The 16,165-nt window shown below is 32.8% G+C and overlaps 1 protein-coding gene across 1 annotated transcript in view; it reads left to right on the top strand.

Moving 5' to 3' along the window:
- Positions 1-2,752: 2,752 nt before the first annotated feature.
- The window catches only part of LOC149774848 (roundabout homolog 2-like), a 53,455-nt gene continuing 40,042 nt past the window's right edge, over positions 2,753-16,165 (top strand). The window contains exons 1-3 of the mRNA XM_089944660.1: positions 2,753-3,019; positions 6,829-7,107; positions 10,085-10,363. Of these exons, the coding sequence (XP_089800786.1) occupies positions 2,782-3,019; positions 6,829-7,107; positions 10,085-10,363 (796 nt within the window). The 5' untranslated portion in view covers positions 2,753-2,781. The remainder of the gene's footprint in view (positions 3,020-6,828; positions 7,108-10,084; positions 10,364-16,165) is intronic.

The following is a 16,165-nucleotide window of genomic DNA, read 5'->3' as shown; positions in this document are numbered from 1 at the left end:
CAAGACATCATTGAGAAGTACTCTTGTTCTTAGCAAATTTGAAGCTAGGAAGAAAAGTGTAAACAAAAAACAATCACATCATTTTTTTTAATGTTTTCTTTATTAACATTTACGTTGAATTGCATTTTTGACATGTAATTTTCAAATGAATTTAATGGTGTCCCACAACGTAGGGCTTTTAAAAAATGCTGTGTTCCAGAACATACAATGCACAAAAAGTTTACTTTAAGAAACAATTTCTGGTGTCCGAAGAAATATGGTGTCGCAATATATATGTTAAATATGGTACTGGGTAGCACATCTTTGTATAGGCTGGTATAGTTTGTGATATGCATCATAGTTGTCCCACATTGTTTTGGTGACTAGCAGCAGTTGGCCTCAGACGTGCCTTTATTGGCTATCTTGCTATAACAGACCTCTTTGGGTTACAGGAAGTTCTCTTGAGAATTATTTCAGTGGTCTATGCAATCATAGGGGTATACTCCCTTTTGGTCATTTAGATTGCACTTGTGCATGACTTCTGGATTTTATTCTGTTGTGATTTAAAAAGTTGCATTTGTTTGTAGCATCCACAAGCCTTTCAAGTGAGGTTTGCATGAACAATAAATGGGTGAAGCTAAAATAGTTTCCACTCTGTTAGGAATGCAATTAAATTTTTTTTTATCTTTCTGGCATAATCTGATTAAGTGACAAGTTGCAAGTTGTAGCTGTGGAGGGTGTGAAATACAACTGGTATGGTGGTTGTCTTCTGGTTGATACAGTTTCATTGTGTACTGCTACCAAATACTTACCAGTGATAAGGCAGTGGTCTCTGGCTGTTCAGAGGTTTACTGCAAACATAGAAATCATTGGTTATATTAAGGGTATTGGTGTCTTGGATCTTTTTTTTTCTCACCCAGTTTAAAGCTTTATGTTATGCAGTTTTATTTTCGTTTCTTTGAAGAAGTCAAGAAGGTACTTTTTACATTGGGCCATTGCTATATCACAGGTGGCTTACCCTGGCTGTTGCACCACATACCTATGTAGCAAAACCCACAGGGTACATGTACTGGGTGTCGTGTATTGCTCTTGGCAGGTATTACCTTGTTAGTCAGCACTTCAAAGTCTATGAAGATGATGTAAAGAACTTTAATTAGCTTACACCAGTGTTTTTAAAGCCCAGGGTTGTTTTGCCCTTCATGTTGATGATATAATCACCTATGCCTGAAAATTTTGGCTTCTCCTTCGTGTGCAGTTTTTTAGTTTTAAAGTCCATGGATGTGGCATTGGCTTGCTAATTTTAATGTCCATGATGTTGTCGGCTTCATTAATTTGTGTTATGTGCTTAAGGGTAGAGGCATCACTCTGCTATCCTTCACTGGTATTGATCTATATCTATAGTGATTGTATTTTTTACTTGTAAGATAATGATCATATGTAAACAATATGTTTACTTTTATTTAATGTAGGACATTATTATCTTTCTGGGTTTGATCTTGTTTTCTGCTATTTTAGTTCAACTTTATAGCTGTTTTTACAAAATTTAGAATGTTCTATAAGTAAACCTTTGACCTACATGCTGGTCATCTTGTTGTGTTCTGTGTTTTTGTATAATGTTGTGATCAACAAAATTATTAATCCATATTTTAATATATGTTTTGTGGAGTCACTTTTAATTGTGTTCAGATATAATTTAAGAGGAATTATTTATTTATATTTTTCATTGTAATTACACAGAGCTGATTGATATTTTATACTAAATCATTACTTTGTGATTATTTTGTGTTCATTTGAAGACATTTTGGAACATATCTTTGTGATACAGAAAGACTGTTGGTACCTCAGCACATTCAAGATAGAAATTCATTTGGAACATTCCATATTTTAGGAGTTTTGATAGAACATTTAGCATTATTTAGGATATAATTCACAACAATGTATCTAGTTCCTCTTAAATTTTCACTTTGTAAATTATTTGTTGAATTTTACGAACTTGTTAGTTTTGCTTTCATTTTGCAGACTAATAACAATATATATATATATATATATATATATATATATATATATATATATATATATATATATATATAAATGCTTCCATTTCTGATTCTTTAAAGGCAAAATTTGCAAAACTACTTCATTAACTAAAGAAACCTTAAGTATTGACATGTGATTTAGCCTTTCATTTTCACTAGTCGGACAGGTATGAGGTGTTTAGTTGAGATTCTCAAACATTATTTTTCATAGCACTTAATTCAGATAATGTGGTCATTATCATAAAATTTGTCAAGATTTCTTCATGTAACTAATTTCTTTGGTATTTGAGTAGTGAAACAATCTGTACAGTCATTTATCATCAGAAAGCACCTTTGAATCTTTTATAATTCAGAAAAGTCAAATAAATATTAATAGAACCAACAGTTATAATATATTGAAAAGATATCATTGAGATTTCTAGTCGGTATTAGGGACACCTGGTAGCTTACAGTGATGTATAACTGTCCAGTTTTTTACAGAGGCCATCGGAGCTGCAACTATCTCATTCCAAATATTTCTGTTCATTGATATATAACTGTCAGAGTTTGTTTTCTATAGATGGCCTTGAGAACAGCAGCTGTTTCACTCCAAATATGCATGTGTATTGATGTATAGCTGTCCATGTTTTTATTTTCTACAGATGGCCCTGGTAACAACAGTTATCTCACTCCAAATATTTCTGTGTATTGATATGTTGATGTTTAACTGTCCATGCTTTTACTTTCTACAGATGGCCCTGGGAACAGCATTTATCTCACTCCAAATATGTCTGTGTATCAAGTGGAGGAGGGTCAGAAAGCAAGAGATATAATATGCAGAGCTACATGTAATCCAGCATGCTCATATAGATGGATGAAAGGCAGTGTACAAATAAATAGCAGTAACACTCTGTATCTTGGCATTGTACAGAAAAATGCAACTGGGACCTACATTTGTGAGGCATTCAACATCATCCAAGGGCAAAGGAGAGGATCCAACATATCATTGGAAGTCATTGTCACATGTATGTATTTAAATATCTTATATACTTGGTGTAATCAAAAGATGATTGTGACATTTAAATGAATTTTGATAGCAATTATTGATTGAGAAAATCAATATAATATATTCCAATGAATAATTGTTGACTTCTTTTATCAAGTACAATCACTTCATTTCACTACTTGATTGGGTGCAGACAAAATAGAATACTTTATAAGGTTATAGACATTGTCAGTGGATGAGTTGGTATATACCGCCATTTAACTTGTTTGCATGAAATTTCCATTGGATTCTGTATAACTTGATGATGTTAATAGTGCTTGATTGTCAAATTCATCCACTTTTATTTCATGCACAATAAATCGCTTAATTTAATATTGAATATCAACATAAGTTTATAGGTAGTTTGGTGTTAATGAGGTTTTCGAGTTGAGTTTGATTAACAGCATTCTTAATTCTATTGGCCCATGATTCTTGAACATCATTTATCAAGATTTATAGCCCTTGATTTAACCCAATTTTAATTTTTTTCATGAAATATAGCATACATTTATATTATGAAAATCATGTGGCCTAAATAAAACATGTCATTGTCAGTTTAGTACTTTTAAAGTCCTTTTGTCCATCATGCTTGATGTTGTTAATTAATGTCTCTGTGAAATATCTTCATTAAACATGACCAAAATTTGTATTCTCAAGAGATTATGATCCATATATGATTCTGGTTTTGTTAGAATAATAATGTTAGAATTACCTTCACATGTTTAAAAGTTGTAATTGTATTTAAACTTCAGAAACCCTTAACTCTTTGTAATGTCTTCAAGAATCGTGTTATGCTCAATCACGACTATACAATGTGTGTTTCAAAAAGGCTTCAGAAACAAATATAAATGTTTTCAAATAAAATCACATAAACATTATATCAAAAAGCAGTTTCCAATGTAAATATTGAAATAAATACACTCCATTTATGGATGAACACCCGAATGCCATGAAATCATTTGTTTACTCTGGTGCCTGCTTTTGGAATAAACTGCACATGACAATTAAATTAAGCATCTTTGAGTTCAAGTCATGGCAAAATGAATGCGAAAGTTTCAAGTGAGCCAGTGGCTCTTCATGATTATAGCCACTATATATAGCCTATATAAAGTGCTGGAAAATGGCATTAAACCTACACAATATTAGCCATCGAAAATATATTGTTATAACTTATGGATGAATCATGGCACTGACATGTGGTTTTCACTAAAACATTTACTGCACTATTTTACTGGTAATTAAATGAAAATAGTACAGATCTGATGATCAACAATCTGTACTTGTGTGACGATATTTTCAAAAGCAGTATATTGTTTCTACCTTACTGATTGCTTGCATTTTCTTAATATATTGAGCTGAGGGACTTGTGTTAGTAAATTTTGACCATATTTTGTATCTACTGTCTTTGAATAAGTTGGTAGATTTTATCTTTGTTAGTCATAGACCAGAGGACATATGTCATGGTCTGTTGTCTTTTATACGCAGTTCCCTCATAGCATCCGCTGTTAGACTACTCCGTTGGCCTTGTTTTTACAGCATCCACTTTGGTACTAACAGTTGCCTCATTAGGCACTCAGGATTAAGAGGTTAGTGTTAGGACTGGTCAGTTTGGTGTCAGGATAATGTTTCTATATGGGACATCAAGCTACATGTCTGGGGCACAGTGTCCCAGTGCTAGAAATTACTATAAACTGCCACACTACAAACATCATAGTGATATGACTGAATTTTTTTTAAAGCTACGTAAAAAATCCAGATCACATACACACACAATAATAAAATCATCCACTGTCTGTCTGTTTCATAGTATAAATTTGTTTCTTACTACTACTCATTAACTACTTTTCAAACACAAAATTCCAAAAGCCACCTTGAAAATCTTGTTATAGCTACTCCTCCTGGATAGATAGTCATATTAGTAGTAAAATGAGAATGGTGGAAAATCTTATAGACAATATAGTCATGGAAGCCATCTTGAAACTCATACTGAATCTTAGGGCTTTTAGTAAAGAGATGTTTTGGTATCATTGATGATTACAAATAAAGTGTATCAGTCTCATATTCAACATTGCAACCATTTTGGAAATATCGTTGACGCTACTTCTTCTTAAGTTAATGAAAAGTGATATCAGCATGGGGTCAGTCTTTTTATTGTTTTTACTTGGTCCTCAATGCTGCCAAGCATTGGTTCTTGTTGAAAATCTTTTTATTACTGCAGAAAGTCATATTGTCAGAGGATTTCCACCAGAAGACTGCCTATGATACCTAGTTGGTCACGAATGAAAATGATACTCACTTGACATCCAATATGGACACCATTGTAGCCATATTGAAAATCTATTTGCTGTGAACGTAAGGTCATATCGACATCAGATTTTCAACAAAAAAACTGCATTTGATATGTGTTGTTCCCAAAGAAATGTCTGTCTGACATCCAGTTTTGGTACTATGGCAGCCATCTTGAAAATCTTGATTTCACTTTTTAAATGGAATGTCATATTACATGGAGCATGGACTTGTCACCAGAAGGTTTCTATGGTATCTACTTGGTCCTAAAAGTAAAAGTAATGATGTTGATCAAACATAAAATATGGTGGCACTCTTATCACCCAATAATAACAGAGATTTTGTTTCAACAACCATCAGGTGAAAGAAATAGTCTTACCTTGGATTCCTCTAAGTTATTTATGACTAGTAGGTTGATGTCCCTAGAAGGGACTGTTTTTATGAATGCTGCAGATTAATAATGTTGAATATGATTAATTCATTGTTTGTTTATTTACATAATTTTGAGGTATTATTTAAACATCTGAGCTTAAGAAAAATCATCTATTAATTACTGCCTCACACTTAACTATGAACAAAACTTGAGATAAAATTATATAAGAAAGGCCTAAATTGTAACAACAGGGAAACATTATGATACCCATTTGACCAGTATTGATTCACAGCAATGTAATGTTGCATTAAATGCTTGTATAAATAAATTACAATACAAATACAATTTCTATAGTACTACGATAATATTAGTAACATAATTTTGGAATGTCATATTATAGGACTATGGTGGTGTCATACAAGTACTTAATTAAAGCATCTATCTGAAAGCCTTGACAAAGTCTCCTTGCTGACGGTTTTCATGGTGAATGATAAAGATGTCTTCATGAAACTGTTACAACAAATTTTGTTGTAATATAATCACAGTTATTGCTCCTTGATGACCACTGGGATTTGTCTTATTCAGTTTGAGTTTAAAATATTTAATTACATTTAGGTTAGTTTCTTTTATTCCATATTAAATAATCAGTTTAAGTGAGGAATTTGGTAGTATTCTGTACCTTAAATATTTTTGTGTGAAAATAGCTGTTTCCATTTCTGCACTTGCTTGTTGTTCATTTCTCTACAAAGCACTAAGAATATTGAAATATTTTCACCCTCTAACAAAACCTTTCATAAATCCTGTCTCAGACTTGTAATTGCTTTGATGTTAATTATGTGTTATTTGTCCATTTAGTCTGAGTTGGAGTATAAAGATAGTACAAGGATCTTGAAACCAGGTTAAAACATGTAGATAAGCCAATTCAAAGAGGCTATTGAATTTTACTACTATGTTTTGTTTTTAGATGCAACTGTTTTAAAACTCCAGGTTACAGTTAGGGACCCCTACAGACTGAAAGAAGTTCATGAACATGTGGTACTTATGTGTATAGTCATAGTTGCATGTGACTAACAGTTAAATTTCAAGATGAGGGTTTATCAGCTATTTTTCATTATTATGTACATTTTCAGATGCACCTATTGTCAAGCTACAGGCTGCAGTACGAGACGTTAATCCATACAGAGTCAAACAAGGCCATGAGAATGTGGTTCTTGTGTGTGAGGTAGTAGATGCCTATCCACACCCCACTTTATTTGTCTGGACACACAACGGGAATGAAATACAAAGTGAATCAAGATCTATTTTCATATTCCCTGTAGCTACAAGACAGACAAATGGAACATGGGGGTGTAAAGGACTCAATGGTTATGGAACACCCTTACAGAGTCAGCTTCAGGTTGATGTACAGTGTAAGACATACATGATATTATTTTCTGGTCTGTTATCAGCTTGTCATAGCATTGTGTAAAATATCATCTATACAACAAATTGACCAAACAAACAAATATTGAGAGAACTGGAATATTTATTTCTTATTGCCTTCAGGGTACCTTTAACTTGTATTTGCAGTGCTACAATAACTTTCCTATTAGTATGGTATGATACCTCTAGTGTTGGACATTAGGATTACTTTTATTTACATGACCTGTATGTAGTCTGAATGCCAGGATAAGCACACAAGAAGGTATAAGGAAACAACAAATATATCAATAATAACACAACACATCATATCATGAAGTCATAATGGACAACGTTCTTCTGCTTGCCAGGGCCTAGCAACATGGAACGAATTGCCCACATAGCCACAGAGACAAAGTCATTCAAAATGCTCTTAAAACTCACCTATTTGATTTCGAGAACAGACTTAAGGACCCAAAAATGTTTCCTTACGTTAAATATTTTCAGCATGTTTTCTGTTTTCTAATTTCTTGGTGTATGTTTGTTGTAATCATGTCCTTATGTGTTGCCCAGTGTTGTAAAGCACTTAGAGCTTCTAAAAATTAGGTGATAAACAGAGTCGTCATTATTATTAGTATTATTATTATATAACACAGTGTATATATATATATATATATATATATATATAATTTTTTTCTGGGACCAGCATCTTGTAGCATTTTGTATTTTGTTGAACCATATAAAACAAAACTATCAAATATTCAGATAACCAAAGTTTATTTTCCTTCAGGTTTATTTGATTTCCTTTTGCAATTCTCCAACTATTCTTATATTCATATGGAATGATAAGTCTTGTGTTGAATTGTATGTAGGTCAAATGCCGGATTAGGCACCCAAAAATACAGTTCCTAATAATAATAAGATCAGTTTTTATACAGCACAGTAAGATAATGCCTATCAACATTATTTTTACATGCCTGCCCACTAGGCAAAGTTAATTAATTGATGTTCCTTGTCTATTGGCTTGCACCTGAAATAAGGAAAAAATCTGATTATCAATCGGTCAAGAATATAAGAAGAATTCTTTAAACAAAAGCTTTAGTTGTTCTCAATCTGCATTTAATAAACTTGTAGATGGCTTTCAGATGCATGATGAAGAAGCCCATTTAGCTTGTGATACATAGTTCATAGGTCAAGGCTACTGTGACTGAAAGGATGCATATGATTTTTACACTGTAACATATGTTCTGTCACATTCATGAACCCAACATTCTGGGTGGCTTGCATTTGTGGTAAGAAAGAAGCCAATGAAACTTCTAGTGAAACATTTAAAGTTAAACTGTCCCTTTGACAGAGAGACAAAAATTATTTCTGCACAAAATTTCAAGTTATCAACTGTGTACCTTCATTAAAGTTGTTGATGACTGTCACTTTAGATAAGAATGAAATCTATCGATTTCAGAGCCAAAACTTCAGAAATTAATACTGGAAGTGCAGAACATTAGACCCATGTCACATCCAAGGACCAAACATTATTGATGGTTTGCTTCAAATCTTCAAAGGTCAAGGTTAGTATGGCTGAAAGAATAAAATCTTCTGCACAGAATGTTATCAACCTTTGCTAGAGTTTGGAAAGGAAAAATGTCAAGGTCAAAGGTCAGATCCTATGGTCACTGTGATTGCAAGAGCAAAAATAGTTCTGCTTTATAGCTTTAGTTCTGAACCTCATATTACAACCAAAGTCAGTGACTGGCTTGCTTTCCAAGTATGGAAAAGACTTACTGATTTTGGGGTTTAAAAGTAACAGTCAAGGTCATTGTAGCTCAAAAGTAAAAGGTTTTGCAGAAAAGGTTGTGTTCAAGATTAAGTTCCTTGTAAAAACTTTGTGCAGGATGTTCACTTTGGGCAATAAAATGTCTATAAACTCTATATGTTTGCAGTAATAGTAAGTCGGATAATAAAGAAATGGTTTCTGCACATTATGTTTTCTTTGGTATCACATTGGCTGAGCTCATTGAGATCACATTGGTCAACATCATTTGTGAATAATCTCTCAGAGTCAGACATTCCCTAATGGCGTGGGTTCACACGCTCTCAAAATGTGCTTGAATTTTGGTGTTTACCTTGAATTTGAGGCAATGTTTCCCTGTGATTGTTATTTGTGCATCAGAGAACCAAAAACAATTTAATTCCCTTCCATAGCATTCACACCAAAGTTTTTTATTACTCCTTTACACATTTTATCAAAAGTAGATAGGTCAGCTTAAGTCATAATGAAGGTGGGAACATTACCATCAACTTGTCTGACAATCATGGTAATCAAAAGTAAAATCCTCTAATCATTTCTGACCTTTCTGCACTTACATTTCTCAGGCAATTGGAATATTGCTTGTAGGATCAAGTGGTTTTTTAGTTTGATATTTAGTTAGAATTGATGGAGAAATTCCATAAAGCGATAATATATGTAAAATTGTTTTTTCCTGGGTACTCTAAAAAATGTCTATTCAAGTGACATCAGTTTTAAGGTGCCTTTTGTTTATAAACACACAAGATACAGAGTACAAATTGCACATGCTTTGGTGTTCAGACTCCTCTCCCAGTCCATTGTTCTCTGGTAGCAACCTTTACATGATTCAGCCTTCTAATTAGTTTCCAGTGGTTGTTATCCCCAAGTACACATGACATCTGGTAATCTCACCAGGTGAACATTGCTCTTAGGAAAGGAGAATGGCAAAAGTTATTTTAGCAGATGGGTGGTATATGCCCTGTTATTAAGAAATATATGCTCAGGTTTGTAACAGCATATTGAGTTGCTTTAGGCATAAAGGTTCTAATTTATTGCAAAATTTAATATTTTGTTGGTTTTTATAAAACAGCATTACATTTAGCCATATTTGTATGCAGATAGGATACATTCTAATAGTCCAAGTAATTATACAGTAACGTATGCTACTCCTTGAACATAGTGGACATTTCTTTTATTTTCAGATGGACCTGTCATAGAGCCAATTGGAAATAAGACAGTCATAGAGGGCCAGATGTTGTCAGTTAGATGTAATGTTGATTCCAATCCATTGCCAGTGTCTGTATCGTGGACAAAAGATAATAATGCAACCTTCTCACAGAACACAGATGTGCTGACAGTAGACAGTATTAGCAGATATGACCGTGGGACATACAGGTGTAGAGCTGTCAACAGGATTCATCCCAGTGGACAGAATGAAGAAATTCTCAGTAGAACAGAAGGATTTTTCCTCAATGTTCAGTGTAAGTTGCAATTGTTAATAAGGAATTGTCTTCATTACTAAATTTAGGAAAATTAATCTCATCATGAACCTGCTCTGAAATATAAATAGGAGTTTGGGCTAGAACCAGTCTTCTTTACTAAGAGAACGTTTGCTTAAGATAAGAGTTAGAAGATGTAATAATTCATACTAGTTCTGAGGAAATCCATTAATTCGTCTTGCTGCATTCAGATAAGTCTGCATAAGTGCAAATGAATCTATCTTCATCATGCAGTGAATGAAGTATTTATTGAACAATTTTAACAGTTGCAGAATTCTGTTTACTGCAACAAAATGGATGCAAATATTTACATGTTACTTCTTACAATGCTTAGATAGAAACTTGAGTCAATGGCTACTGTATTTGGAATCTGCTAGCTTCAATACTGCCTTGAAAGGCAGTGATATCTGCCTAATTTTTAAGGTTGCCTAGCTTTGAACTGCCCAATGCAACTACAAGCACAACTGTGGCACTGCAGATACTGAGTGGTTTAAAGTTGATATCCTTCTCAAATCAGGTGTGAAACCTCTCATGTATTGATGTGTCATTAAACACCAAGCAAACAACAAAACCAAACACAATGTTCCTGACCAAGCCACGATCGTATTATATTCGAATTCTTACTCGAACTCTTCCCCAAAGTGATAATAAACGTTTTACACACAATTTCTCTTGCTTTTAAAAAGTATTTTTCTGGGTACGAGAAAAATACACGTGCATGTATTAAAACTTTCAGGAACCCTGCCATGATCATATTATATATCATATTATACTCGAATTTATACATGATCTCTTCTCCAAAATGATAATATTTTTTTGGCGCAAAGTGCAGAGAACGAATTGCATTTGTGAACTTTCATTACTATAATGGTAAAATATTTTTATAAAAAAATAGGAAATTAATAACGAGTTCATAAGTAAACCCCATACACATGTAAAACCTGAGAATTAAGTGCAGTAGGCCTGCAATGGTCACGAGTCACTTGTATAAAAAAAACACCTGTACAATTTCATACCATCTCAATTTCCAGCTAATAAAGCGGACATTATTTACTGGTAACATTTCCGATAATGTTTATTTTCGCATAACACTTCAAGAATCTGATGATTTTGTTAAATTTTAGAAGCTATGCCACGATCGTATTATATTAAAATTCATATGCGAACTATTCCTTAAAATGATAATGAACATTTTACACACTATTTCTCGTACTTGAAATTTTTTAAAAAAATCCCGGTATGAGAAATATACAATACATGTATTTAAAATTTCAGGAACCACCCCACAATCATATTAAATTTGAATTCATACGCGAGCTCTTCCTCATAATGATAATAAATTTGTTATTCACTATTTCATGTACTTTGAACAAAATATATTTTTTCATGAATAAATATAAGAAATTTCGGGAGCCATCTGAATTCGTGTTATAGCGAGGCACATTATAGCGGGGTAGCACTATATATATATATATATATATATATATATATATATATATATATATATATATAGCAGTTTCGTTATTACATACAAGGTTTCAAAGAAAATGTTACTGTCGTTGAAAATTACACATATTTGGCATATTTAAAAAAAAATAGTAATCTTTATTTAAAGAGGTTGACCCATTTAAATTAACAAATGAAAACTAATCTAACTTAAAGTAATTTTCTCCTGTTGATTTGTGCTGGATCTGATGTGTCAAAAAAACGTCAGTCTCGTGTGGAAACTTATTAGTGTCCATCACAAAACCTTGTTTCCTGATTTGTCAAAACTTGCCACTATTGCCTAGCATTTATCTTTGTTAAGAGTGAATTTTGAGATGGGCTTCAGCTGACAAAATGTTATATTATCCCCAAGAATAAATCGAATTGCTTCTAAAACTATCAACATACAATTGCAGGTTGGGCTATAGGACCCATTGAATGGTTTGTCCTTTTAAAGGCATTCTTAAAGTGGAAGAGCAAGAATATGCTTATGAGTCCATATATTATGGTATCTGATATACATTATTATAATATGTTTTCAGTACTTTAATGTTACCATGTATATCACCATTAGACTATGACATTGTTTTGCATATAACATTGCACATGTTTCAAAGAAATATACAGTTGCAACTGAGGGCCATTAAGTTCAGAGTTTCTTCTTTCACATAGGTACCGCGATTCAGGTAGCATTTAATCTTGTATTTTTACCTGTCTTTCCTGTATTAACTAAATGATCTTGAAATTTAGAACAGTCCATGGCCACTTGAGACAACTAAAAGGTAAAACAAGGTACCACACTGGATTTGACTTGTAGCTTTATATTATTGAACACTTGCCAGTGTATTAGTATTACATGTCATGAATTTGTAAGTTAATGGCCCATTATTTTTTATTACATCCAATTTAATTTTGAAAAGTTTTTCTACATATGCCCTGGTGAGCAGAATGTAAGAAGCAGTTCTGTTTGTGATGCGCCTGTTGCTAATAATGCCAGTTTTCAATAGCAGAGTGTGTAGCCACAGTCAGTGGTCAGCATGCTGAACTCATGACCATGGTTATGATTTGGATTTTTGACATAGCTTTAATAATTTTTCAGTCATATTGCTATAACGTCTGCAATGTGGCAGTTTATAGTGATGTCTAACACTGAGGCATCATGCCACAGACATGTAGCACGATGTCCCACCCAGTCACATTATTCTAACACCAGGCCAACCAGTCTTAACACTAACCTCTTGATGCTGAGCACCAAACGAGGCAGCTGTTAGTACAATTTTTGTAAGTCTTTGACATGACTCAGTATGGGATTGAACCCACGACCTCTTGCATCCGAGGCAGACACTGTAACCACTAAGCCACTGTATCTGTGAACTCATGACTGAAATCGTGTGTCTATGGTCAATAGTGTGTCCATGGTCAATATACTTTACTCCAATACCTCTGCACTGAACACACATGTTTGTGTTGCTGTGTTGCAATGTATCTGTATACTTAAACACCAGATTTTATCACATATACCATATATACTAACTTATAAGTCAAGTCAGCTATAATACAGCTCCCCTCACATTTTTTACAGATGCAAAAAGCCATTTTCTCTTTCACCCTCCTATAATCTGGAGTGTATTTTGCAAGTCTGATCCATTTGAAGGTATGACTTGTCATCAGTAACTCAGAGTTGTACTTTGGAAAAATAAACAATTTAAACTGGATAAATTGGAAACATAACAACAGCACCAGTGTAAATTATATTATTGAATGGAAGATTTCACACATAAATTGACAACTTACAACTAAATGGATTACAATGCAAAATGCTGGACATTTTGTTTGATAAATCCGTGAATTATAGGTGACATATTGGTATAAAATTAGTTAAGAATGATCCGATTCACAATATCCTATATTATGGTAATTACATATGTCTTACCAATAAACACTGAAAGTTATATCTACATTTTTGAGATTTAGCATTTCTTATAAACGTCACTCTATTTTACAAAGTCCAAGAATTCATCATCACCATCTGATAAAGTTCTGATGTCTTCCATCAATGTCTAGTTATCCTAAATATCATCCGACTCAGTTACCTTGGCTTCACTGTCATGTGTGGGTGCTTATCTAAGTTTGGTCTATGAAAGTAGAACTTTGATCATACAGTCTGTGAAATTTATTAAAAGTGGCAACTAAATATGTCATTTGGTTGGCATCATTCAGTTAACAAAATTAACCCTTATAATTTTGCACTGAACAAGTTTCAGATGGAAGGTTCGATCAAAGAGCTGTCACATGGGAAAATAGAAGGTGCTGTCTTTACAAGCTAAGGGAGCAAGGTTAAACATTTACTAGAAGATGTAGAACATTCAAATATATTAAATTCACAAATAGATCAAAAGGATTGTCAACTTGAAAACAGATTACTGCCTTTACAAGTCAAGGACTTATCGGGTCATTTGCACTGAAAGACAACTTGTGAAATATCACTTGGTAATTAAATCTTCTTTATGGAAAAGGAAACTACTAATTAAATCAAAACTTTTATTGCATCAAACACTGTGTTTGTACAGAAAAACACAAATATTAATAGCAATACATGTCGTTAGGACTTTTACCAAACTGGAAGTACTTCACTTGTTGGCAAACACCCACAGTCAAAAACATTGATGGATACTTCACTTTGTATTATTTAATTTGCCCATAATATTTTCAAATTATGAAAATCCAGTCAGCTGTATATACAAGTATATACATGAAAGGAATAAAAAGTGCATTCCATATATGCAATTATGAACAGGAAGCAGCACAAAAATGTAAAAATATTTGAATTGAGATTATTTCTCTGTATTGCAAACATTTAGAGTTTCCAACATTACCCATACATTTATCAAATTTGTTGTATGTCATACTTAAAAAGATGTCCCCTACTATTCATGAATAAAATGTTCAGTAAAATGTCCACTTTTAACCAGGTCTGAGATTAAACAAGATTAATAACACGATAGTCGAGTTGTTCTGTGTATTGATATGTGTGGGTTGGTGTGGTACAAAGTTTCATGTCATTAAACATGTGTTACCTTTGTAAAATGTTTTAAGTGAAATTTACAGCAGCTGCTTATGTCAGTTGCAGTCAACAATGCAGAGATTACATTGATGTATATTTAATTGAAGATTAGTAAAATGAATTTTAAAACTTAAAGCAAATTGTTAAGGACATTTGCAAGTTATATTGTATGATCATGGAGGGTGTGATGATTGAACATCATCATAAAGTCCATCTCTTTAGTAAAAGAGTGGACACTGACATTCAGTTTTATACATTGATCTCAATGTTTACCATGATATTAAGAACGGTTATTTATAAGTTATGCCTGTTGGTGATTTCTTGATATTTGGCTTATAATGCAATCAATATGAAATCTAAATGGCATAAAAGAGCAATATTATTATAAAACTTGCATCTTCAGCTATGATTTAGCTGCTATCATGTAATATACGTCAGAGATATGTGTTTTATTACGTGTCATGGCCAGTTGTTTGATTGACTGCCCTGTACAATGCACCAGTGCAGACGTGCTCCCATAACAAGACTTTGACACCAATGCAGATAATTGGGATCTAACTGAAGTATCAGAATGAGCAGCATCACTGGGTTCAAGGCCAAAGCAATTTATGGTAAGTAGAGGGACTTAACCTAAGATTTAAACACTAGCATAAGAAATGATTGTATCTGTTTTTATGTTTAGTTCTTTACTAATACTTTGAACAGCTAAGGTAACATGTTGTGTTTGATTTTATTACATGAAACTTTGAACTTCTAGTGGTCATATCAGTCTAAATTAGATTGTCAGTCTTTAGCATACACTATAGTTGGTTGGTTGGTTTTGGGTTTAATTAATGCCAAACAAGTGGCCATTTGATCATGAAATTTAAAATTTCATTTTAGAAATATTGTTGAATTCTGTAGCAGCCCTTGTATGAAAACATATAAATAGTCTTACATGGAATCTAGTATTATACACAAGGACTAGAACTGAACAACCTTGCTTTAAGTGTTAGTTTCATTGGTAGTAATATTAGACATCATTTCTTTGTAATAACATTTGATGGAAAGAGCAGTGTGAAATAATTAGTATCTGTCACAAATGACTTTTTATTTTTATTTTTGAATTAATATTGAGATTATGAAATTTAATATAAACAGAATAATAAGCATGGATCTATTGTAATATATGTACAATATAGCTAGTATATCCACAAATATATATATATGTGTATATATATATATATATATATATA

This window comes from Sinohyriopsis cumingii, unplaced genomic scaffold (genome assembly GCF_028554795.1).
Source record: "Sinohyriopsis cumingii isolate HCF-2022 unplaced genomic scaffold, ASM2855479v2 utg000127l, whole genome shotgun sequence".
In the NCBI taxonomy this organism is placed as follows: Eukaryota; Metazoa; Mollusca; class Bivalvia; order Unionida; family Unionidae; genus Sinohyriopsis; species Sinohyriopsis cumingii.
Note: the sequence above shows the minus strand (reverse complement) of the source record. Positions and strands in the feature narration are given on the sequence as shown.